Source organism: Cnephaeus nilssonii, assembly GCF_951640355.1.
Source record: "Cnephaeus nilssonii genome assembly, chromosome: 14".
In the NCBI taxonomy this organism is placed as follows: Eukaryota; Metazoa; Chordata; class Mammalia; order Chiroptera; family Vespertilionidae; genus Cnephaeus; species Cnephaeus nilssonii.
In genome coordinates this window covers 57,011,067-57,037,929 of record NC_137085.1, presented here as the reverse complement: position 1 = coordinate 57,037,929, position 26,863 = coordinate 57,011,067, and the positions used below count along the sequence as shown (strand labels likewise).

The window sequence follows — 26,863 nt, the reverse complement described above, 5'->3', positions numbered from 1 at the left end:
AACATTGAGTGAAAATGAGCTCGGGCTAATTTCTTGTTACTTCTTCTTCCTCTTTCCTTCCCTCCTCCTTATTCTATGCAGATATAGGAAAAAAAGCACGGTTGTAGAATCTTTCTCAAGTCTTCTTTCTAGAGGATCATTGGAACAGATGACCGAAGGTAAGAGTCATTTAAAAAAATACATTTTTTCCTTTCTTTGAAAAATTGAAACAGGATCATGCTCATAAGATCCAATACTTAAATATATCATATAAAGTATTGTCTTTTTCTCTTCCCCATCATACCTTCCAGAAGTAACTACTGGTAGGAGGTGGTTTTGAAGCCTTGCAGACTTTTCTATGTATATATATATATAAATATACACAAGGTTGACGTGGGGTGTTTATAGTTGTTCAAGTATCATTCACTTTTGCAAGCATAGAATTGCATTTTATATATATATATATATATATATATATATATATATATATATATATATATACCTTTCCCTAAGCCATAGTTCTTTCCTCTGTAACCCAAACTTTCTCCTGTAGACGTGTAGAAAAGGTCATAGAATGTGTCTTATACGGATAAGGGAAATGTTGAATTGTTCCTGCGTTAGAGATCTTGACAATAGATGGTGCTGTTTTCTGATCTTTTTATTATGTCTTTGGACATAGCACTTTAGAAAATCTGGAATACTTTTTACTAAATATTAAAAAGTAAACAACAATGAGACACTACTACACACCTGTTAGAATGTCCAGAATCTGGAACACTGACCACAGGAAATGCTGGCAAGGATGTGGAGCCTCGGGGACTCTCCTTCATGGCTGATGGGAATGCAGAATGGTACAGCCACTTTGGAGGCTAGTCTGGCAGTCTCTTATGAAACGAAACATACTTTTACCATATGATCCAGTAGCCGCTCTCCTTAATACTTCCTCAAAGAGCTGAAACTTTATGTCTATACAAAAACCTGCAGATGAATGTTTATAGCAGCTTTATTCATAAATGCCCAAACTTGTAAGCAACCAAGATGTCTTCCTGTAGGTGAGTGGATAAATAAACATCCAGACAATGGAATATTATTTAGCACTAAGAATAAGAAAGAGCCATGACATCATGGGAAGACATGGAAGAACCTTAAATGCATATTACTAAGTGGAAGACACCGATCGGAAAAGGCTACATACTGTATGACTCTTAAGTATATGACATTCGGTAAAAGGCAAAACTATGGAGAGAGTGAAAAGATCAGTGGCTGCCGGGGGATCAGGTGGAGGCGTGAATAGGTAGAACATGGGGGATTTTTAGGGACCGAGGCACCTGTAGGATACCATAATGGTGAATACCTGTCATTGTACGTTTGTCGAAACATAGAGAACGTGCAACACCAAGACTGAAACCTCGTGTAAACTATGGACTTTGGGTGATTATGATGTCAGTGGAGGTTCATCAATTGTAACAAATGTGTCACCGGGGAGGGGAGGATTGTTGATAGTGGGAGAGACTATGCATGTGCGGGGGTAGAGGCCATGTGGGAAATCGGTACCATGCACGCAATTTTGCTGTGAGTCTACTAGTAAAACGGCTCTAAAAAATAAAAATTAATTAAAAAATCGTAAGTTAAAAAAGTAAGTGAACTTATGACTGTAGCCTATTCTGAAATATAGGTGTAAAGGGAGGTCTGGCCCCTGAGTCTGGACTTTTATACCTGAAGTATAAAAGTACTTATAACTTAGCTAACATTTTAATGCAAAGTGAAGATATTTCCTTCAGTGAACTAAGAAATTGTGAAGAAATAAGGCTTTCACAAATTAAGTTGCATGTATTCCTAATGAATTTGGCTGCCACTGCAACCCAGACAGACTTTGTGTTCAAGGGAGCGTGTCAAAACATTGTAGCTTTAGCATGTGATTTGTTTTTCCTCTTGGTAATTTTCATTTACATCCTTGAGTGGCTGGTTGTGTGCAGGAGGAAATACAGTTAATTAAACTTTTCGTGGCTTTAACATGGAACACTCCCGTCCTTCTCTCGTGGCTGGCATAGTGCCCTGAATGGCTTTCAGATTGCCTTGAGGAACACATACTTATAGGCAGTGCTTAGGATGTGAGAGGGATTTAATGTGAAGAATATGTATGTATAGTGCATAGAGTTCAAACGTCCTTGCCTTTTATCTCTGCTTTCTGCTTACATCCTTTAGCTGCTGATAGATTGGTCTGTCTTTAACTTAACCCTGACCCTGCCACCCTTCTGCTCAGATCTCTGCGAGGACTCACCATTGCCTCCCGAATCGAGCCCTGACTCTGACATTCAGGGTTGTCCATAATTTAGCTCCGACTTACACTTCCAGACTCAGAGGCCACGCCTCCCTTTGCACCTGGTGCTTCAGCCACAGGCACACCTGCAGGTGATCGGCACTTCCCTCGCCCTATGGCAGCTTCCCCCTCGGCACCCACCCCACGCCAGCAGTCTGGGTTACTGAGCAGGCTTTCAAAGTGAATAGTTCCTAACCATGCCCACTTCCTTACAAGTGTACCTGGGGGAGGGGATAGTCAGGTGACTCTACAAATAGAAGTTGCCAGTTTTTATTGACTGAATACACTGGGGAAGCCCAAAAGCACACGTGGAGGTGGGGTGTTTCGAAGGACTGAGACCCTGTCGATGCTGCCGGGATGTGCACAGGCCATCACTCCTCAGGTGTGGCCCCAGCCTTATGGGTGCTCGTGGGCGATCTTAGCTGCAGAGTTGCTTTTTTGTAAATTCAATCTGTGGAATATGAGCATGGCAGGACGTAGAACCCATTTGTGAAAACCAGTGGTGTGTAGTGTGTGTGTGTGCGAGAGGTCGGGGGTCTGGTGCGTAAATAAAAGCAATAGTTCTTATCCAGTTTATTTATTTATTTATTTATTTATTTTTTGTTCTTATCCAGTTTAATTCAACAGCTTTTCCACTAGCATGGAAACACCCTAGTTTTCAGTACAACACACAAAATGTCCTGCTGTATTTATGTATCAAGTGCTTCTCTGAATGGTGAGCTCCACACGCAGCAGCTCACGGGGTTCCTGAGCACTGAAGTACAGACGTTGTAGCCAGGCCGTACAGGAGGAGACCATCAGAGAGAGGCCGGGAGTTTTCTTGAGGTCCTACCACTAAGTACTTGGCAATATTCTCCTCCAACCCAGGCGGTTAAACTCCCCAAGCTCATTTACTACCCGTTCGTATGTCAGGGATAAAACAGGAATCTGCTGATGTTTTTGATGCAAAAATGCAAAGATTCTCCGCTTCCCCCCAATCTCTGCAAGTGTAACGGCTTGTTTGGGAAGATAGACCCAGTGTTTGAGGCGCTCCACGTGCCCCTGGGATATGCAAGCTGCACAGAGCCCCGTGCCAGGGCTTTGTTCCCGTGCTCGGTGTCACAGCCATCAAAATAGCCTAAACCCTGGCTCGTGCGTTTTTCACATCTTTTGTGTGTAGGGGCCATGACATGTGCACACAGGGCCGTTCTTTTTCACAGAGCTCTAGAGAATGGCTGCTCTCAGGTTACTAATGTGTCTGATCATTGCCATGATGATCGCACCTTCATATTTTAGAAGCTAGAATTCACAAACGTAAGTTAGTTTTTTCAATCTTTATAACTGTGTTAAACTTGAATATTATTAATAAAAATAAGTGGTTTTCTTTTTTTGTTTTAATGCTTTGAATTTTTTTTTTCCTCTTGTGAGCTGAGTTTGGGTCCCTGAAACTAAGTGCCCGACTCCTTGCCCTCACATTTGAATGGAACCACAAGATGACTTTCCTGAGCCAGTTTGCACATTCTGGGAAAAGCTTGTGGAGAGACTTGAGAACTGAGGTCATTGTTCCACTTTTACAGAAGCATCAGGGCGATCTAGGATTTTGTGTTTCTCTTGGGTTCATTTATCTACCAGTCTTTTCTGAACATCTCTGAGCAATTACTGTGGACCTGGGATTTTCCTTAATATGATTTTATTTGTTTGTTTTTTTTTTAATAGAGGAAATGCATGCCGAAATCTGTTATGCCGAGTGTCTCCTACAGAAAGCAGCACTCACGTTTGTGCAGGTAACGAACCTTTGCTTGAGAGTCCATATTGCTGGGGTAGCCTGCCAGAACGCCATAGAAAAAACACGGCTCCTTCAATGTCAGCGCTCCAGTTCTTTTGACTTAGAGTTGCAATGAAAGATACTTGTTCTTCTGATAAACTAGGGAGCTTTATTCCTATTCACATGCACTTAGAATCTGTTTCAAACTTCAGTCTACTGGAAACTACTGCCTTTTAAAGAAACTGTCTTGCAAGTACCACACCTAATTTCAGGATGCTCCTCTGTATGGAAACTGAGCTTCTCTCTCCCTCTGAGCTTGCTCTTATTGGTAGAGGGCGGCACACAGCAGTGGCCCGGGCATCAAAGGCTTCCTTAGTCCTTGGCCATTCCCTTCTTGCATCAGATGCTTCAGCAAAGCTCAGTTATGCATGCATCGAGAGCCACACTTTTCATGCATACTTCAGATTTTATTTTTCTCCCTCTTCCTATTGTCATTCCCCTGTCTTGTTTTTAGTTCTTCCTTTGAATGAGCATTTTTAAAAAGTCTACTAACAAAACCATGAATCATTTCCTTAGGAGGCATTTTAATTGCACCTCTAGAGACTATTGCCACCAATACCTATCCTTGTATCTCTCAATGCTTCTAAAAAACATGGGTGGCAGTGATGGGCACCGTGGGGCAGCCGTGGGGTGGAGATTGTAAGAGGCAGAAATTCAGCTGTAATATGAAAAAAATCTTCCTCAATCTCAGTGTTTCACATTGTATTGAGAATTGCTTTTCTCTTTTGCTGGAGGTTGACCTCTTAGGTTGGATTCTGGTTCGGCAAAATTGAATCCATCGGGCCCATGACCCTGTTTCCTAAAATCCAACATATTATGAAGGCTGATTAAAAACAAGTCTTCCTGCCTTAGTAAATAAACCTAATGTTGGTCACGGAGGCCTTCGCTTTTTTCTGATGTGTTTCCCAAATGGGGATTTGACCATCAAATCTATGATTTGAAGGCTTACGTTACGTTTGTAATCAAACGTCCGGGAGATATCCATGGTTTTCCTCTTCCGCACGCCTCCATATCCAGTCAGTCTCATGGTCATGCCTCTGTTACCTTGGGAAGAGTTAGCAGCTCCATCTCTTCCTCTTTCTTCTGACTATAATTGTCCAGTGGAGGTGCGCCTCAGCTCTTCCCCGGGCTGGACAGCAACCCAGTGACTCTAATTTCTCTGACCTCCCGCTCATTCTCCATTGTGCAATCGAGCACCCTCTCAGAGAGAACCTCACCTTGTCATTCCTCTGCTTCAGCCTTGAGTAGTTCTCACGGACTACAGCAGTGGTTCTGTATTAGAATACCAGAAATGGAGGAGGCTTTTTCAAACTAAACCAGTATCTCCCCCAAGTTCCCTACTCCCCTCTTCCCGACGGCCTCAGGTGGCAGGTATGCTGCATATTTGAGTGGCCCGGGTAGAGGTGGCTTTCTTACTCCTTCGTCATTCCCTTTGCTGTAGATTTCTGCAGCAGTGCTGAGGATGGCCAAGCACCCCGTGACCTGTAATGCTTTCTCGTCTTCCCACTGAATTTTCCTTTGCTTGCGAAGTTTACATCTGCTTTGCCTTTCTTCACCAGGCTACTTCCTAATCATTGTGTGTGTATGTGTGTGTGTGTGTGTGTGTGTGTGTGTGTGTGTGTGTGGTGTGAGTACACCTGTGCTTTAAGCACTGATACTTCCCGTCCTCCAGCCCTCCCACCTTTGTACTGTTATAGCATCCTGCTGTGCATGTCTCCATCCGTATGCATTCCTCCATCCCTGAGCACATTGCATTGCTTTAGTCTAATTTTGCATCTGGGTGCCCTGGTGTAAAATAGGCATTCAGCCAATGTTTGGTGAATCATGAAATGAAATATTCTTATTTGAGGCTGATTTTAATCTAATTTAAGCAATTTTTTCTGGCCATTATTGCAATTTGTGTAATCATAAAAAGCCTTAAAATACAATGATAAAAGTTGTGTAGTAAATTTTGTATTTATTAATATTATAGTAATTTAAATGTTAAATATTTAAGTATCTGATGAAATTACTAAACTAAAGTCATTTTTTCTTTTGCTTCAGACGATGTTCAGGTGCACAGGAGATAAATACCAGAGCATCTTCTGATATGAATAGCTTAGAAAAGTATTCTTGGAAATGGGAAACATGGGGCCATCTCCATTTGCATCATCTATTATACCAGGTGGGGCAAAAGTAGGTTTACAGTTGTGAGTACACAAAACAGCGTTTATTCTTGTATTATTATTTATTGTATTATTTACCATACAGACAACTGTAAACCTCCTTTTGCTACCCTGTAGTAACTTCCTTCAAGCAGTTATTTGGTATGCTTTTTAAAGAGACTCTTGGAACCTTAGAATGCTGAGTCTAAAAATGCCATTCATTTAGGCCAACTGCCTCAATTTGATGCTAGATGACCATTAGGCAAAGAGAAGTGCATTTCCCCCCAAAAAACAAAACTTCATATTATTGACAACAAATTTAGAATCCAGAACAGTTATTTTTAGTTTGGAAATGTATATGAATGGTATTCACAATGATAAATGGTCTCTGCCTATTAAAATACCCTGTGAAAAAAGAACCGTAATCCCATTGGCTTCAGTATGATGGACAGGGACAGGAACGGCCTTAGATCAGGCATCCTCAAACTTCGGTCCGCGGGCCACATGGGGTGTTTTTGCCGTTTTGTTTTTTTACTTCAAAATAAGATACGTGCAGTGTGCGTAGGAATTTGTTCATAGTTTTTTTTAAACTATAGTCCGGCCCTCCAACGGTCTGAGGGACAGTGAACTGGCCCCCTGTTTAAAAAGTGTGAGGACCCCTGCCTTAGATCATATTCCTAAAGCCAACCATTTTGGGTTCTATTGAACCAAGAAGAAAGTTGCTCATTCAAGTAGGTTTGTATTCACCTATATGGCCCCTAATTGTGAGAGTTATTTCTTTAATTACTTTCTTAAAGTAATTTGAGGATTTAAAAAATGTTTCCTTTCTGTTGTCCTCTAACTTGGAAGAAAATGGTATTTCAAATATAAAATAATAAGAATATTTTAATTTAAAAAATGATTTTCTCAAAAGATGGTATCTTGTTCAGATCACACAACTACATAGCTGTGGGGTAGGTTTAAGAATCTCTTGCTAAATGATCTAATTATTTAATTGAATTGTTTTCAGGATGAAAATATGATCAACTTCATCAAAGGTGGACTCAAAATTAGAACGAGCTACCATATATATAAGTAAGTTAAAATTTAAGATGTGGGCTTTTTATTTATTTATTTTTTAAATATATTTTATTGATTTTTTTACAGAGAGGAATAGAGAGCTAGAAACATCAATGAGAGAGAAACATCGATCAGCTGCCTCTTGCACACCTCCTACTGGGGATGTGCCCGCAACCAAGGTACATGCCCTTGACCGGAATCGAACCTGGGACCTTTCAGTCCGCAGGCCGACGCTCTATCCACTGAGCCAAACCAGTTAGGGCAAGATGTGGGCTTTTTAAATCTTACCCCTGGAAGTTTGTACCTTTGACCATGATCATGTGGTTTTTAAAGGATTCCTGTACTATGTACCATTTTGTACTGCAGAATTTATGACTAGGGTTTTTTATTTTATTTGATGTTGGTAAAAATGCACTTGATTTCTGGCTTACTAATTGATTACTATAGGACAACAGAATTTCAATTTCAATGTAATTTTTAACCTTTTGCACTCTCTTGCTTTTTTCTCAATTCCTTTATTCTACTCGGGATTTAATTTTTTAAATACCTCAGATTTTACAAAGCGCGGCACTAGAATAAAAAACTGGAGTTTCTTTTCATACAAACTTATTTATTTGGATATTTTTATATTTCAAATTATTGATACATTCAAAGAGTAATTTTAATCTTGACATCTGAGTGCAAAAGGTTAAGGGAAAACAGCTAAACATTAGCTGATAATTTGTGTTTAGATAATCTTAGTATCTCTCTTCTAAAAACAGTCCATACATTTAAAATAACAGGTATATCTTTGGCCCAGCCTCTAGAGCAGCATTGCCCAATAGAATTTCTGCAGTGATTCAGATGTTCAATTAAGGTAGACCATGGTATTGTTCATGGCTTCTGCAACCTTTCTGATTTTTATCTAATGGTTTTATCATTTACTCACAATGTTAAAACTCTCTAACTTTGATTCTGGAGTCATTTATTTCTCCCTTTAGTTATATCAATGTTTGCTTTGTATATTTAGAAACTCTGTTGTTAGGCTTATATATTTTTAATTGGTTTATTTTCCCAATAAATTAACCTTTTTATAAGTATGAATTGTCCCTACTTAACTCCTTGTAATATTCCTTGTCTTGAAATCTTTTTTCCACCCTGATATTAATACAGCTATTCATGCTATTTTACAATTAGTGTCTGTGTGGCATATATTCCTTTACTTTAAACCTTTAAAAAAATATTTAAATTGCATTTCTTGTAGCTGTGCATCGTGTCCTGCGTTTTTACTCAGTATGACAATGTTTGCACTTGTGACTACTATTTTGTTTTTTCACTTTGCCTCATTTGTTTCTCCTCTTCTTTTGCTTTAATAAATTAAAAAATAAATACTCCTTCTATTTTCCCAGCTATAGCCATCTTTAATTTTTTAATAGTTGCTCTAGTGATTGCAATATACTTCTTGTCATGGTCAACATAGAGTTAATATTGTACCATTACACATAAAATATAAGAACTTTGCAAAAGTATAGTTTCATATTCCACCTGTTGTCTTTTATATTACTCTGATGATAGTACACATATGCATATTATAAACCTCACAATGCAGTACCAATCTTTTGTTGAAACAGTCTTTATATTAGAGTCTTCTTTATGTGCCCATATAGCTACCATTTTTGGTGTTCTTCATTTTTTTCCTGTGTATTTTCAGACTGAAGCATTTAGTATTTTTAGAGATACTTTTACCCAAAATGATTTCATAAAATTATATTTTATTCAAAAACCCTGGAGGGGGATGGATTGTGGGATTCTGATAAACTCTTTTTAGTTTTTCTCTCAAAATATTTTTAGAAGTTATAAATGAATGTTAAAATTGATTGCTTCTAATCATCAAAACTTAAAAAACTGAAGAAATTAAAATAGTCTTATAATGGCACAGACATATACGAGTGGAATGGAACATGGGGTTTTGAAACAGATGCGTCATGTGTGTGTATTCACGTGTACACACACTTGTGTGTATTAAAATATACTAAATTCCTACACATCCATAAATCTCTTTCAAAACAATGGAGGAAGACGGCGACTTTAACAAATGATTTTGGGGAAATTGGTCTTCATTTTGAAAAAATGACTATGCAAAAATAAATTCCATATAGATTTAATATTAGAATATTTAAAAAAGAATACTAATAAAACATAGGAAAGTGTTTTTTTTATAATCCTAAAGTATGAAGACCTTTAAACTTTTGTGTTTTTTTAAATTTTTTCACTTTGAAATAATTTTAGAATTTTTATAAGAATTTTCAGATATTCTTTACTCAGTTTCACAAAACTTAACATCTTATAGAACCACAGTACAGTTATTAAAATAAAGAAACTAACTGATTCAATATTATGAACTAATGTATTGACTTTACTCAATTTTCTCTAATTGTCCCACCATTGTACTGGGTGGTTATGAATTTGTGGAGGGTGAGACATAATTCAGTTTATAGCTCCTTATATTTCCTGTAATCTGCAAGTTTGAGCTACAGGATTATTACATTCAGGTTAAATTAATTTGGCTTAAACACATCATAATATAGGTGCATGCATTATAATTACATCATAATACAAAACATCTGGTTATTTCTTAATACCCTTAAAATATATTTATCAATTTGTTAGGCAATTCCTGGTTATTATAAATTTTATATCTTTGTTATTGAGTTTAATTTGCATTTCTCTTTTGAAGATGTGAAGGGAAAGGGAGAAATGTATAGAAAAGATATTAAAGTGAGAAATCAGTAAGATTTGCTTGGAGGAACAGAAAAAATAAGAGGGCAAATGGAGCTATTGTTGTAGAATTTGCTTTCTTCTTTCAGTGTTTCCTAGTCACAAGCTCTAATTCATTTGGTCTTTTTGAGGCTATGAGGATCACACTGAAATTCAGTTGTTTTTTTGTCAGTAGCATCTCAGTTAGTTGATGGAAGATAGGGTGGCTGAGGAATGGACCGTACCCAGGAAGTCCCCTCCACCACATTGTGGGAGACTGGGAGACCGAGGTCCTGCAGTCCTACGTCTCCTGGGTCATACTTGCTGGTGTTTAAACCTCTCTTGCTTTAAGTCCTGGTAAACAGTGTAGAAATGAGAGTGTCATTTTTCCTTACTGATAATTAATTACGCAATAGCTTTAAAGGTAAAACTCAACACAGCAGCATCCCCCTAGATATTCTCTAGAATTTTGGCAAAAGACAATTATTTTATGGTGTGTAAGTGTGAAATTTGACTTAACAGTCATTTTCAGAGTCATAATAAATTTATGCTCTAACTTTTTTCTTCAATCCAGAGAATGTCTTTCTATTCTGCATATACTTCAGAAGAACAAAGTTGAGCAACAATTCTTCCATGAGTTTGAAGGAGGTGTCAAACTTGGAATAGGGGCCTTTAATTTGGTAAGTAAATAGTTACATATCCACCAGAATCTTTTGTAAAAGATCGTAGGTTTTCAGTGCCTTCTGTACTACGTTTGAACCTCACCCTGACCCTCTGCCTGGGTTTGGTTGGTAAATGATAGAGTGGGATCAGTTTTCTTCTGTTGAGACTCAGTAGGGGTTTTGGTGAGTATGTGTTGTAAAGTCCTGCACATGCTCAGAATAGTTTTGGGTTGTACAATAAGGGAAGCATATAGCACTCTGAATGAAGAAGTAACATTTTTTGGTAAGAAGACCTAGGAATCCAGTTCCATTTCCACATCAGAAATATTGTTGTGGGCGGTGGGAGGGGAGAGGTGAGAGATCAACCGAAGGACTTGTATGCATGCATATAAGCATAACCAATGGACGCAAGACACTGGGAGGGGGGTGAGGGCATGTGCCTGGGGATAGGGGAGGCTGGGGGAAGGTCAATTGGAAAAAAAAGGAGACATATGTACTACTATTTGTAATACTTTAAACAATAAAAAAATAAAATAAAAAAAACCCACAAATATTGTTGCTATAGCAATGACGGCTCTGAAATGAAAAAATAGGTGACCAAGTGACATAACATAGGGAATGATTTTGATGTTCTGGGTGAGGTGAAACGCTTGGAGTAGATACCCATCAAATTGTTATATATTAGAGATTTTGAAATTTTATTAAGGTTTGACTGGAACTGTTGAGAAAATAAATTGGTAAAGGGAATTGTATGCACGAGTGTATATGTTACCACAGCCACTTTGTTCATGAGCCCGTGGATCGCTGACAGAGGTGGCTGAGCAAGGAAACTGACCACTGTCCACAGAATGGGTCACCCCATCCACCCGATGATTAAAACCCTCCTCTGCTGAGGTCAGCCTTCAGTGAACATGCACATGCGACACAACTATCTTCATGGCTTTTGCCCATTCAGAGAGGTCCATCCACACACCTCTTCCGCAGACCTTCTTGTCATCAATGTTCCCATCATGTTCTTCCCAGATCCCTGACCATCCAAGCAAACCATGGGCTACAGCCCACGAATCGCATATAATCACACATGTGGCCATTTCTCCTTCTAAGCAAAGGGAACGGCCAGGTGCAGAGCTGGACGTTCTGCGCCGGGAGGATTTCCCTTCGCCACGGCTCCGCAGGGCTGTCCAGGGAGGGGTTGAAGCGTGCAGCGGTCCACTTCTGGTGGTGCCTGCAGGGCCTGCAGAATACAGCACGCCTGTGCTGTCTGAAGAGGAAGCTAAAAGAAACCTCGCTGGAAAGGTGGGCCCTGAGGAATTGCCTTCTCATCGTTTCATCACTGCACGTGAAAGGAGCACGTCTTCTTGAGAGCATGCTGAAAAGGCCAGGTTTTCCTTATTTAAACATTTTTTTTTTTTAGATTATTGTCTTAGCTAAATGAAATTAATTCACAAGTAGTGATCGCAACCTGTGCAGTAAGTGATGCTTGAGACACGTCTGGTGATTTCAACTCGGTTCTAATTTTTCATATTACTGAATTACTAAAACTTGAAGTTGTTTGGAGTTTGACATTTGCCTACAGTTAGATACACTAACATGTGAGTACACTGGTATTATTTTTTTTCTTACAGATGCTGTCCCTTTTACCAGCACGGATTATCAGACTACTAGAATTTATAGGATTTTCTGGAAATAGGGTACAAATTTAATTTCATCTCAATTTTGACAGATAAAATTTTATTTACTAAATAGTAGAGCAATGTAACATGTCCTCATAACCAACATGACAATTGTTGGCAATTTGTGTGCAGGATAATAAAGAGCCATTGGTCCTTGATCATGTTTTTTAGGAATTAGAGATGCTTTTTCTACTGAAAGTTAATTTTTTTTTTATCTCTGTTACCTAAATTCTGAGATTAAAACTTTTATTTTACTAAGACAGGGTGGAGCAAAAGTAGGTTTACAGTTATTCAGATGGAAAATAATGCAGTGATTAATAATACAAGAATAAAGTCCGTGTTTCGTGTACTCAACAAAACCTTACTTTTGCCCCACCCTGTGTTGTGCTTGCTGGACCTTGAGTACACTTGTGTGGTTCAGATTTGCTTCCTTAACATTTTTACAACCCCAGAATCTTTTGTAAAATCAGGAAATTGGCTAGATTTCCAAGTCTAACATTTTATGATTCACATGATCAAGCATAGCTGCAGTATTTTGGGTTTCCTTGTGTTTTTACAAGCTTCACTATAAAACTAAGCAAGGACATTTGTTTTCCATGAGTTTGTTTTTGTACTGTATAGCATTTATTAATCATAGCATTCAATATGCTATTATCAAAGTTGCCTTATTGCAAAAGCCATCCCTGTTAATTAGGAGAGCAGGTTTCAAGAAATGTATGAGAATACGTACAAGAACCTGTAATTTTTAAAATTCTCCCCCGAGGATATGTTTTTTAATGATTTTTTTTAAGAGAGAAAGGAAGGGAAGGAAAGAAAAAGAGAAAGAGAACCATCAATTGGTTGCCTCCCATACATGCCCCTACTGGGGATCGAATCTGCAACCTAGATATATGTCCTGACCTGGAATCAAACCCACAACCTTTTGGTCTATGGGACAATGCTGTACCCAACTGAGCCACCCAGCCAGGGCAAAAACCTTTAATTTTCCCCCTCATTTATTCTACTGTATCTGTTCTTCATAAGGCATTATGTACTTGCGGTGATCTCTTCATGATATGTTCTATTCAGACTGTATTTAATCATTCCCCTTCCCCTTGACCATTCTTCTTTCACGTGGCACTCACTATATTCTAGTAAAATCATGTGCTTGTATACTGTCTTCTCTATAGAGAGACATAGAACCATATTTATTTATACCCACCATAGTGCCTTCCACTTAGATCCTCAGTATGTTTTAATAAATTAATATTTACTATATCAGAGAAATAACAAAATTTCTCCGAAATGAGCTCTGCTTTTCTCTCTCCCTAGAATCACATGATATAAAAGAATTTGTGAGATTGTCTTATGCCACATTAAAATGTAAAGTTTGTTTCTAGCTAGGAATTACGACTATTCTCAGTTCTTGGAAGATGAACTTTGTGGTGGGTGGGGATAGAGGAGCTAGCATTTTCAAGTTCCTGAGTATGATTTCCCAGGCACGCTCTTCTCATTCTAAAAAGCGTTTAATTCCCACAGGAACTGGGCCTCCTGCAGCTACAGGAAGGTGCATCTGGAAGAAGCATGAGGTCTCCACTCTGCTGCTTGACCATTCTGTCTTTCCATACTTACATCTCCCTAATACTTGGTAAGTGCTGGGCTGCATTTTATGTCATTATCAGTGGATTATCTTTCATCTAAGTAAAAATTTTGAAAAATCAGTAAATGGTAATAGTCTAAATCTATCTGTTTATTTGTTTATTTATTTATTTATGAATAAAGATGGAAAATAGTAACATTTGTCAGGGATGGTGGAGGGTTTCTTTCATTGAATTTTAAAAATCTGTTCATAGCTAAATAAATTCTATAATACCTGTTGAAGGAGATCTATGTTAACGTCCTAGATTTCCTTTTAAACTAAAATGTGGGCTAAAATAAGTTACTATTGCTATTAAAACCAGACACTCCAATTAGGGGTCTAAGACAACACCTCTGTTCTTAGGAATTAGTCTGTCCTAGAGCTTTCTTAAACGAAAAGTCACAGATGAGGCTTGTCTTAGTATATTTTCCAAAGAAATGAACAGCTTTCATCCTTTCCATGAATAGGCCTTTGCTACATGGTAATGAACTTGGGGGGATTGATGACCAGGGTCTGCCTGTTTTCTGGAGACTGAGGCTGTTGCTATTGCGTTTGCAGGGACAGGAGAGGTGAACCTGGTGGAAGCGGAGAGTCTCCTGGCGCCCTTCCTGCAGCAGTTTCCAAACGTACGCCGAGAACCGCAAGTGTAGTTTCAGCCGCGATCCCCAGGCCAGGGCTGACCATTGAACAGTGTATCTCTTCCTTTCTCCTCAGGGCTCATTCATGCTGTTTTATCACGCCCGAATAGAGCTGCTGAAAGGCAATGTAGAAGAGGTAATTTCTTTGGGAGGGATTATTTGGGAAGTTGTCTGTGTGGTGGAGTTGCATCACATTCTCATTCAACATAAGTCAGTTTAGCTGTGTGCCCTAGACAGAAGCAAAGGAAAAACTCTGTAATTAAAAAGCCAAAATTGAATTTTGTGTGTGTATGCTATTATATGTAGTAGATTACTAATTACAGTCTACATTTACACATAAAGTACATGAAACAATTCATAGTAAAGTATACAAAATACAGATGTACAATTTAAGGGATTTTTAAAAAGACTTGACTATTATCAATTTCTATCTATCCTATATAATAAAAGGCTAATATGCAAATTGACCGGACGGGAGAATGACCAGTCGCTATGATGTGCACTGACCACCAGGGAGCAGACGCTCAATGTAGGAGCTGCCCCCTGCTGGTCAGTGTGCTCCCACAGGGGGTGTGCTGCTCAGCCAGAAGCCCCGCTCACAGCTGGCAAGCACAGCAGCGGTGGCGGGAGCCTCTCCTGCCTCCGTGGCAGTCAGACATCCCCCAAGGGCTCCTGGACTGCAAGAGGGTGCAGGCCGGACTGAGGGACACCCCCTCCCCCCAGTGCACAGATTTTGTGCACCAGGCCTCTAGTATATATATAAAAGGCTAATATGCAAAACGTCCCCTCAGGAGTTTGACCAGGAGCCCGGGAGTTCGATCGCTAGCTATGACGTGCGCTGTCCATCAGGGGGCAGTGTGGAATGAAGGAAGGCCCCAGCCGCAGCCGGAAGACCCCCAATCGGCCCTGATTGCCAGCCAGGCCTAGGGACCCTACCTGTGCACGAATTTCGTGCACTGGGCCTTTAGTATTATATATTGACTTTGGAATTTAGCCCCTGCATGAGATGCAACCTCACTGTACTACATGTGTGCTCTTCATCAAAGCGAATTATTCACTAATTACCTTGAAGAAGATGAAGAGCCTTTTATATAAATACTAGAGGCCCAGTACACGAAATTCGTGCATGGGTAGGGTCCCTGGGCCTGGCTGGCAATTAGGGCCGATCTGTGGGGCGACTGGCAGGCGATCAGAGGACTCCCGCTGGCACCCGCCTTGGCCGGCCTGGCACCGCCCGCTCACTGGCCCCACCCCCCACTTCCACCGCTGGTCGCCCCCCTCTGCAGGGCGACTGGCGCCACCCCCCACTTCCACTGCTGGTTGCCTCCCTCTGCAGGGCGACCGGTGGGGTCAGCAGGGGGCCCCTGCTGGCACCCACCTTGACTGGCCTGAGGCCTGCGGGCAGCTCCTGGTGGTCAGTGCGCGTCATAGCGACTGGTTGTTCCGCCATTTGGTTGATTTGCATATTAGGCTTTTATTATATAGGATTCTTACAAGCAATTGTCTTCCATACAAATGGGGTCAAACATGTATTTTTCTTTGATTTTTTTTTCTTTTCTACTTACAATACATATTGGATTTCTATCCAGGTCAGTGTATGTAACTCTCATTCATTTCTTTTGATGGCTGGGTTTCATTTCTTAGGATGGATGTACTATACCTATTAAAGTGGTCCATTATTGATAGACATCTGGCTACTATAAGCAATGCTGTTGTAAACATGATTATATGTATATTTCTGTGCATATGTGTGATATGCTGATCATTAGGATTTCCAGGTCAAAGATGTTTGCATTTTGATAAATTCTGCCAGATTGCCCTTCTGACTTAAGGCTATTCCATTTAAATTCTTGTAACGATAGAATACTTGTTTCCAGTGCTCTTTACCCAGTCTGGACATGATCTGTTTTATTTTTGCCTCTTTCTTGGCTAAACAATGATAACCTAATTTTATTTTTATTGATTTTTATTTTTATTGATTTCAGAGAGTAAGGGAGAGGGAGAGAGAGAGATAGAAACATCAATGATGAGAGAGAATCATTGATGGGCTGCCTTCTGCATGCCCCCTCCTGGGGATTGCGCCCTGACCAGGAATTGAACCATGTCCTGGTTCATAGATTGATGCTCAACCACTGAGCCCTGCCAGCCACACTAATTTTTTTTTAATATGTATTTTATTGATTTCAGAGAGGAAGGGAGAGGGAGAGAGAGATAGAAACATCAATGATGAGAGAGAATCATTGATCGGCTGCCTCCTGCATGCTCCCCACTGGGGCTCGAGCCCACAACCCAGGCATGTGCCCTTGACCAGAATCAAACTTGGTACCCTTCAGTCCGCAGGCTGATGCTCCGTCCACTGAGCTAAACCAGCTAAGGCAAGCTGGGCTAATTTTTAAATTTATATTTTTTATTTTCTTTAAATGTATATTTGTTACTCGTGTATCTTTCTAATTTACCTATTCATCTTTGACAATTTTCTCATTGAGTTTTTTTGTCTTTTTCTAGAAGATTTGATAAACTTGTTGTATAAGGTTAATCCTTTGCCACTTACTTAGCTGATGATATCTTCTCCCAGTCTGGCCATTGCCTTTAACTTTGTTTAAGGTGTATTTTACTCTCTGAAAGTTCTAACTTTTATTGTCAGTCTTTTCTTAATGGACCTCTACATATTATATCTTACTACATTTTATAACTTCCCCATTCCCACCTTATAAAGTTTCACAGCCGCCTCAGAAACCGAATCAGCGAGGCAGAAAAGAATTGTATCATTACATGTGAGGAAAGGAAAATAGCATCATTTTGAGTGGTTTAGTGAGGGGTGATGTTGTTCGTTCTGTACAAAGTGTTTTATGTATTTTTCCATTAGGTTATTATCTCCTTGTATAATATCTGGATGATCAGCTTTATGCAATTGACTTATAGGCACAAGAGATATTTCGAAAATGCATTTCAGTTCAAGAAGAATGGAAACAGTTTCACCATCTCTGTTATTGGGAGCTGATGTGGATTAATATATTCCAACAAAACTGGATGAAGGCCTATTACTATTCAGACCTGCTTTGCAAAGAGAGTAAATGGTCCAAGGTAAAGAGCAGTGCTTCCATTAATGTCATCTATTTACTAATAAGTATACAGGACTTATTAGGACTATTTGTTCAGTAGTATGATGTCGACATGGTTTTCTCCACTGAGACCTGTCAAAGGAGGAAATGTGCACTTAGTGCCTATCAGTTATGAACGCTATTGGTCCTCAGCACTTGGTACTTTAAAAGCCATCCAAAGAGTCCTTTTCCGCAGAGGCTTTCCCTCTGAAGAGGAATTGTACTTACATTTAAAAATTACTAAATACCAATAGTTTTAATAATTTTTTATAGACTTTCCAATGCCCTGATGACAAAGCTTTTCATAATAATCAACATTGATTCTAATCCACTTGTGAGAAGTTGGGAGGAATGAGATAATGATCTCTCGTTCATTTTGTCCATTTTCTCACCCAAGAGCACTCTAGTTGTGTAGTAGGAAAATGGTCATCAGTAAGTGAAAAGTGTTAATCTCATTCGGAACAGGCATCATGAGTCATCTTCTATTATTTCTTTGATACCTCTTAAATATTATGTCTGGAAGACCTGTAGGTCATTCCTGATTGCAAGATTGAAGTGCCATGTTCCTACGAATCTTCTATAACCAGGTGCTTTTTTCTCTTCTTCCAGGCAACGTATGTGTACTTGAAAGCTGCGATTTTGAGTATGCTTCCTGAGGAGGAAGTAGAAGCAACTAAAGAGAATGTGGTAACTTTATTCAGGTGAGCAATATACCACTTCTATAACCAACGCCTCGTATGTAAAGAGGAGCACACAAGTACATCTTCTTTTTTCCTTACTGCGCTCCCATGCTTCACCTTCATATTTCTTTAATTTATCTACTTATGTAACACAGGCACTCTTTAAAAATATATTTAGCTAAGACTCAAAATGGCATTTTTTTAGCAGGAATTTTGAGAACACATTATTTTTTGTTTTGTTATTCGGACTTTGCTACTGCATTTTGAACAGTTTCCTAAAATGGTATTGTTGGCAAAAGACATCAACCATTGCTATGTATCAAAGGTATTCTGTGATCAGATAAACTTAAGGAGTACAGTTTAACATACCCTTAGTTTTCATTAGTGTGTCAAAGATTCTGAGAGGCTCTTCTGGGGAGTAATCTGTTTAGCTTTGTTTACACTAGTATCCATCCATTCATCCATCCATCCATCCATTCATCCATCCATCCATCCATCCATCCATCCATCCATCCATCCATCTATCCTAGGAGTTGCTGATTCATTAGGTTTGGGGAGGAGCCTGAACATTGCCATTTGGACCAGGTTTCCACGTGATGCTGCTGTTGGCCTAGGGCTAGGCCAGTGGTCGGCAAACTCAGTCAACAGAGCCAAATATCAACAGTACAAGGATTGAAATTTCTTTTGAGAGCCAGATTTTTTAAACTTCTTCTAACGCCACTACTTCAAAATAGACTCGCCCAGGCTGTGGTGTTTTGTGAAAGAGCCACACTCAAGGGGCCAAAGAGCCGCATGTGGCTCGCGAGCCGTGGTTTGCCGACCACTGGCCTAGGCTAGGGAGCACGGCGTGAACACCACAGGTGTGAATAGTCTGTGTCCTAATGACTTTTTGCTGGGCTGGGCTCTTCACAGACAGGTGGATAGCTTGAAGCAGAGAATTGCGGGGAAATCCATCCCTACGGAGAAGTTTGCCGTGAGGAAGTCTCGCCGTTACTCCGCCTCATTGCCTGCACCAGTGAAGCTCGTCTTGCCTGCCCTGGTATCTGCCTTTGTTTTATTTACTGTTTGTGTTCTAGAAGTTAATGGTCTCTTCCTAGCAGCAGGGAACATGCCTCGCTTTGGTTGTGAAGTTTAGCTCCATTGAAAACTATTGTAAGTGTTGTCTATAAGGTGAACATTCATAATTAAATAATAAATATTACAGCTGATTTTTTTTGGCAAGTTGGTATGTTCTACCCATTATGATAAGGACTATTTAAAAATATATATCATTTGATTCTTACTCGATGACTCTGAGGGTAGGTTCTCTTTGTAGCCCATTTTACAGGTAAGGAAATCTAGGCAGAGTGGGGTGAGTTGACTTAAGCTGAGTTGAATTGTAATGCTAGCCACATAGGTCATTTTCTCTTTTCTGAGTGGCCACATTAAAAATGAAAAGGTAAAATGTTAAAAAGGAAAAGGAAACATGAAAATGATGGAAAAGATGGGTTTTGTTTAATCCGGTATATACAGAATGTTGTTGTTTGAGCATGGAATCGACAAAAATGTCATGAGATGCTTCCTGTTCTTCTGTAGAGTTCTAATTCTTTGGAGTATGTGTGTTTTCCTCTGGGAGCACATCTCCTGTGGACGAGCACATTTCCAGGACTCAGAGCCTGAGTGGCTGGTGGCTGCTGTTCTGGGCAGTGCACAGCCCGAGCCATAGTCCTCATGGTTAGACCACCAAGGCTAGACTTCATAAAAACCGTAATTTCAACTTAAATGTTCTTAATGAAGACTTCTTGAAAAAGTACCGGGTATCTCAAATTGCTGTGGTTCGTTGGGGCTTTAGATTTTTCTTTTTGTTTAAAAATTTTATTTTTTGTATTTCAGAGATTAAATTTTTCCTGATGTTTAAAAATTTTATTTTTTGTATTTCAGAGATTATTCAATTATTCCCCTTTGAAAGTTCTTCAGGTTTTTTCCCCCAGTTTTTACTATTATAAACATGCTACAGTTCATATTCTTTTATATTCTTCTTTTTGTCCTTGGGCAAATAATTCTCTGGGAAAACTTCCATGAAATGGAGTTCCTGGTTATAGGGTATATGGATTTAGTATTTTGACATTGCCAAATTGCCCTCCCAAAAAGGCTGAATCAATTTAAAATTCTACCAACAGTGTTTTACTGTTTGAATTTGTGTTTTTTTATTGGTGCAGTTGAACATGTCTATGTGCCTACTTACTTTTATTTCTTTCTCCTCTTGTGAACAGTTCATATACCTCATTGATTTTTTCATCGCGTATTTATTGTTTCATCATTGAATTACGGGAGGTCTCTCTACCTGCCTTGAGAAAGAAAACTGTAGCCCCTCCAGGTGATAGGAGCGACCTGCATCTAGTGCCCAGGCCCGAGTGTTTTCTACTTCAGATAGACAGTCTCAGGGAACACCACACCAGCACAGGTTATTCTGTGCCTGTGCAGGACAAAATTTGACCACTCTGTATCTGAGCACAGATGAAAGTAAGAAAACCAGGAAGAGGACCAAATATCCCTCTTTCCCAGCTAATGTGGGAGCCTGCTGCTGTTTTCCCAGTGACAGCTTTTAGCTCCCTTCCTAATTCACTTCTATCACTAATTTGTGCTTGGAAACTTTTTCTTCCTACATCACAGAACTTTCCTGAAAATCATGTAGAGCACCATAGCCTTCTTGCTGCCCTAGGACTTCTATAAGCTAATTATATCCGACTTCATTAAGGGTCTTCAAGAAGGTTAACTCGCTGCACTGATTTCTCTAGATCTAAGCAGTATAATTGGCTTGAATTGTGGTAACTTACTTTCCTCTTGTAAATATTTCATCAGTAAAAACAACATCTTAAAAAGATCATCATCATTAAATATGCCATTAGTTATTGAATGGAGTTGTGACACTGTTAGCAACAAGAAACTGTAAGATGTGAAATAAAAGGCAGTTTTAGTAGTTTTCTACTAAATTAAAGATTACTTTGTTGCCACTCAACTGCATTTTCCTCATTTCCACTGTTTCCCTGTAAGAGGTTGTTTAAATAATATCTTCATCATGTTTCATTTCTAAGAAATACTAATTACCCTGCTTATTTCATACCTGTAAAAATGTGAACTGCACTACCAGGAAGATTATAAAAATATTTTCAAGCAAAAGCACATTTGCTTTTGGTCCAAAAAAAAATTCTCATCTGTTACCTTGTTAAATGTAACTTGCAATAAAAAAATCATTCGTTTACATTTTCAAGGGCTGTCATTCAGCCATATGGCCTTCAAATGAGTACATTTTCTGCATATTGGATTGCATTACTGAACTGTCACATGTTTTAATGGTATACAAGAACCTGAGCCCAGTGAAATATTTCCTATGTTCATTTCCAGTGATATTCTTGGAAACAATTTATGTAAATAATTGGCAGATATTTTAAAATGTTTTCCCTTTACTTAAATGTAACAGCAAAGATTTATATTAAATAGAATTGTCCATAGTATCAGTTTAAAATATTATATTTATTTGCCTGGCTGGTGTGGTCAGTGCTTGAGCATTGACCCAGAAACCAGGAGATTATGGTTCTATTATCAGGGCACATGCCCGGGTTTTGGGCTCAATTCCCAGTGAGGGATGTACAGGAGACAGCTGATCAATGATTTTGATCACTGATGTTTCTATTCCTCTCTCCCTCTCACTTCCTCTCTCTGAAATAAATAAAAACATTAAAAAATAAAATATTTACTTTGGTATCTATAATTGATTAAATTCCAAAATGATTGATACCAATAAGCGCTTAATAAATGTTTGTTCAATGAATGAATATGTTATTTTTTCAGTAAAAACACTATAGTATATCTATTGAATTACTTCACAGTATAAAAGAAAAAGTCATATAATAAAATGAGAAAGGGGAAATTATATCACTAAACTCCATATGAGATTCGTAGCAACCAAGGCAAACACACATTCGTAGTTTTGTTGTTGCCAAGGACATTGAATAACCCTCACATAATTGCGAATGGGTTTTCATCCTCCCTGTTAGGAAATGATGTACATCTGGAATGGTTTTCCAGTAGTGAGCAAAAGAGAAGACCTCTCCGAAAATCTGTTGTTAACTGTTGAAAAGGCTGAGGCAACTTTACAAAATCAAAGTAAGTATGAACCTTGAAAGCCTGGAAATCCTTACCATTCCCTCTCCCCTGTCATGTCCCTGCTCACATCTGCCTGTGCTCGTCCGTGTGCATCGCGAGGACCGAAGAGCTTGGGCTGCAGGCGTCTGGTGACTGCAGTGCAGGTGAAGGGAGGAAGGATACGCGCTGCACACATGGATGAGCCCTGGGCGCACTCGGCTAAGTGCAAGAAGCCAGTCGCAAAAGACTGCATGTTACATGATTCCATTTATATAAAATACTGACAATAGGTAAATCTGTAAAGACAGAAAGTAGACCAGTGGTTGCCCAGGATGGAGAACTGGGGTGGGCGTGATAGTTAAAGGGTCTGGCATCCCTTTTTGGGGTGATGAACATGTTCTAAGATTGATTGTGGTGATGGGTGTACAACTCTTAATACATGCAGTGAGTTGTGTACTTTAAGTGGGTGAATTGTATGGTATGTGCATTATATCTGAATAAATCTGTTACCAGAAAAGAGGAAGGGAAGAAGGCAGGCGAGTGTCCGAGCAGCACAAGGAAAGCGTGCACTTGTGATTTTATTCTGTGCCTCTCGCCACGCCTGCTTTTGCTCTCTAGTGTCCTTCATGCTTTTGCGGACACAGAGAACTGTTTGTTTTCGAGTTGAAATCTTATCACAAATTTATTCTTTTACTCATGACCTTTGGTGACACTAGAGGCCCCTCTCCAGTTCCCTGGAGTGTCCTGTCTGGGAGCAGCTGGCCTGTTAGTAGAAGGCAGGTCAGGGACTGGGCTCATAGTCCCGGCTCTGCAGCTTCCAGACCCTGGAAAACCCCCTCATCACCCCGACCCTCAGGTGTGGTCGGATAATATCCACGTTTTCTTTTTAAAGCGGGAGTGGTGTTGGGCCCGATAATATCCGAGTTTTCGTGTTCTGCCCTTTTCTAATTGTCTGTCTTCAATAGAGGATTTCTCTTTTGATAAACCGTCCCGTAAGTGTTAGCCTTTGTCCCTTGCCTTACCAAGACAACGATCTTATCCTCTGGAGTAAAATGAAAACGTCTGTGGTGAGAAGCATGGGAAAGGGCATACGAGTTCAGGAGGAGGCAGGGGGAGTCAGAGCCGTGAGCTCATTTCTCTTAACCGGACCAGGATGGCACTGGGGAGCACTGGCCCCTACTCGGCACACTCCCCAAGGGGCTTGGGCCCTGACGCTGGCTCCAGGGAGGAGGACCTCATTTGGGTCGTTTTTGTACTTGGAGCTGCAGCCTGAGGCTGACATGCTTAGTGAGATTGCTCTTTACAATTGTTAAAAATGAAACCCATTATTACAATTGATAGAAGCAGGTGAAAAAAGTGTCCGTATTTTTGCTACAACACAATTAATTTACAATTTTTGTATAGTCCATCCTAGCTGATTTTTATAGTTATAATCATAATGTACCTGAAGATATAGTAGCCTAGTTTTTTTTAAATTTAATATATCATAAACTTTTTTTCCCCCAAAATTGAGGTACAATTGACATAGTAATTTTAGGTGCACAGTAGGTTAGCATAATGATTCAATATCTGTATACATTGCAAGATGATCACCACAATAAATCTAGTTAATGTCTGTCACCACACATAGTTACACATTTCTTTTAAGATTACTCTCTTAGCCACTTCCAAATATTCAGTACAGTAATATTAGCTATAGTCGCCATGCTGTATGTTACATTCCTGTGACTTACGTATTTTATAAATAGATCTTTGTACCTTTGGCCCTCTTCAACCACTTTGCTCGCCCACCTCCCAACCCCTGACCTCTGGCAACCACCAATCTGTTTTCTGTATCTAATCAGCATTGGTGGCGTGGTTGGGTGTTTTTTTTTAATTTAAGGTTCTACATATAAGTAAGATCATACAGCATTTGTCTTTATCTGATTTATTTCACTTAGCATAATACCTTCAAGGTCTATTTATCTTGTTGCATGGCAAGATTTAATTCTTTTTTATGGCTGAATAATATTCCAGTGTGTGTGTGTGTATACATATGTTCTCACCTGTGTGTGTGTGACATTTTCTTTATTGATTTATCCATCAATGGACACAGGTTATTCCCATATCTTGGCTATTATAAATGATGCAATGAACATGGAGTCATATATCTCTTTGATTTAGTGTTTTCATTGTCACTTTTTAATTAAATTTATGGGGGTGACATAGGTTAATTTATATAAGTTTCAGATGTACAATTCTATAACACATCATCTGTATATTGTATTGTGTTCACCACCCTAAGCTAAGTCTCCTTCCATCACCATTTATACCCCATCCTCTCTTCTACCTCCCTCCACACCCCTATCCCTCTGGTGAGCAACATACTGTTACCTGTGTCCATGAGGTTTTGTTTTGTTTTGTTTTGCTTAATCCCTTCACCTTTTCCACCCAACCTCCCAACTCCCTCCACTCTGACAGCTGTCAGTCTGTTCCCTATCTATAAGTCTGTTTCTATTTTGTTTGTTAGTTTACTTGTTCATTAGATTCCACATGAGTGAAGTCATATGTACTTCTCTTTCTCTGACTGGCTTATTTCACTTAGTATAATGTTCTCCGGTCCATCCATGCTGTTGCAAAGGGTAAGATTTCCTTCTTTTTACATCCAAGTAGTAATCCATTGTGTCCCAGTAAATGTACCTCAGCTGTTTTATCCACTCATGTACTGATGGGCACTTGGGCTGTTTCCCAATCTTGGCTATTGTAAATAACATTGCAATGAACACAGGGGTGCATATATTCTTTTGAATGAGTGTTTCAGGTTTCTTCGGATATATTCCCAGAAGTGGAATCACTGGATCATACGGAGTTCCATTTTTAACTCCATACTGTTCTCCACAGTGGCTGCACCAGTCAGCATTCCCACCAACAGTGCACGAGGTTCCCTTTTCTCCACATCCTCTCCACCACTTGTTGTTTGGTGATTTATTGATGATAGCCATTCTGATAGGTGTGAGGTGATTTCTCATTGTGATTTTAATTTGCATTTCTCTGATGCTTAGTGAGGGGGAGCATCTTTTCATATGTCTACTAGCCATCTGTATGTCCTCTGGTATAAATGTCATTTCAGGTCCTTTGCCCATTTTTCAATTGTATTGTGGTTGTTTTTTTGGTTTGAGTTTTATAAATTTTGGATATTAGCCCCTTATCAGATGTATCATTGATGAATATGTTCTCCCATTCAGTGGGTTGTCTTTTCATTTTGTTGATGACTACCCTTGCTGTGCAAAAACTTTATTATTTTTTCTTTTGTTTCCCTTTCCCGATGATATATTACAGGAAAAAAAAACATCGCTATGAGAAATGTTCGAGATTTTACTGCCTATGTTTTCTTCTCGGATTTTTATGGTTTTGAGTCTAACTTTTAAGTCTTTAATTCATTTTGAGTTTATCCTTGTGTATGGTATAAGAAGGTGGTGTGGTTTCATTGTTTTGCATGTATCTGTCTAATTTTCCCAGCACCGTTTATTAAATAGACTATCTTTACCCCATTGTTTGTTTTCCCATTTTTTGTCAAATAGTAATTCACTATAGAGGCGTGGGTTTCTTTCTGGGCTCTCTGTATGTCGTTTTTATGCCAGTACCAGGCTGTTTTGATTGCTCTGGCCTAGTAGTATAGTTTGATATCAAGTAGCGTGATTCCTCCCACTTTGTTCTTCTTTCTCAAGATTGCTGTGGCTATTTGGGGTCTTTTGTGGTTACATATAAATTTTTGGGATATTTGTTCTAGTTCTGAGAAATATGCCATTGGTATCTTGATGGGAATTATATTGAATCTATAGATTGCTTTGGGTAGTATGGACATTTTAATTATGTTAATTCTTCCTATCCATAAACACAGTATATGCTTCCACTTATTTGTATATATTTCCATTTTTTTCTTCAGTGTCTTACAATTTTCTGAAGAAAGGTCTTCTACATTTTTGGCTAAATTTATTCCTATGTATTTTTTAAAAGCATTTGTGAATGGGGTTGTTTTTTTTAGTTTCCCTTTCTGGTATAAAAATGCAACTGATTTCTGGGTATTTGTTTTGTATTCTGCTACTTTACTGAATTCATTGATTGGTTCTGGTAGTTTTTTGGTGGAATCATTAGGATTCTCTATATACAATATCATGTTATCTGCACAAAATGACAGTTTTGCTTCTTCCTCTCCAATTTGGATGCCTTTTATTTCTTCTTCTTGCCTGGTTGTTGTGGTAGAACTTTCAGTACTGTGTTGAATAAGAGTGGTGAAAGCGGACATCCCTGTCGTATTCCCAATATTAAGAGAAACACTTGTAGT

The 26,863-nt window shown here is 39.2% G+C and overlaps 1 protein-coding gene across 3 annotated transcripts in view; it reads left to right on the top strand.

Annotated features, from left to right (window-relative positions):
* The window catches only part of TTC39B (tetratricopeptide repeat domain 39B), a 124,699-nt gene that overhangs the window by 75,818 nt on the left and 22,018 nt on the right, over positions 1-26,863 (top strand). For all 3 annotated transcript variants that reach the window (XM_079790493.1, XM_079790491.1, XM_079790492.1), the window contains 12 exons: positions 82-158; positions 3,995-4,062; positions 7,257-7,321; positions 10,617-10,722; positions 12,330-12,395; positions 13,896-14,004; positions 14,554-14,621; positions 14,710-14,769; positions 17,556-17,717; positions 18,344-18,435; positions 19,327-19,453; positions 22,452-22,560. In XM_079790493.1, the coding sequence (XP_079646619.1) occupies positions 82-158; positions 3,995-4,062; positions 7,257-7,321; positions 10,617-10,722; positions 12,330-12,395; positions 13,896-14,004; positions 14,554-14,621; positions 14,710-14,769; positions 17,556-17,717; positions 18,344-18,435; positions 19,327-19,453; positions 22,452-22,560 (1,109 nt within the window). The remainder of the gene's footprint in view (positions 1-81; positions 159-3,994; positions 4,063-7,256; positions 7,322-10,616; positions 10,723-12,329; positions 12,396-13,895; positions 14,005-14,553; positions 14,622-14,709; positions 14,770-17,555; positions 17,718-18,343; positions 18,436-19,326; positions 19,454-22,451; positions 22,561-26,863) is intronic.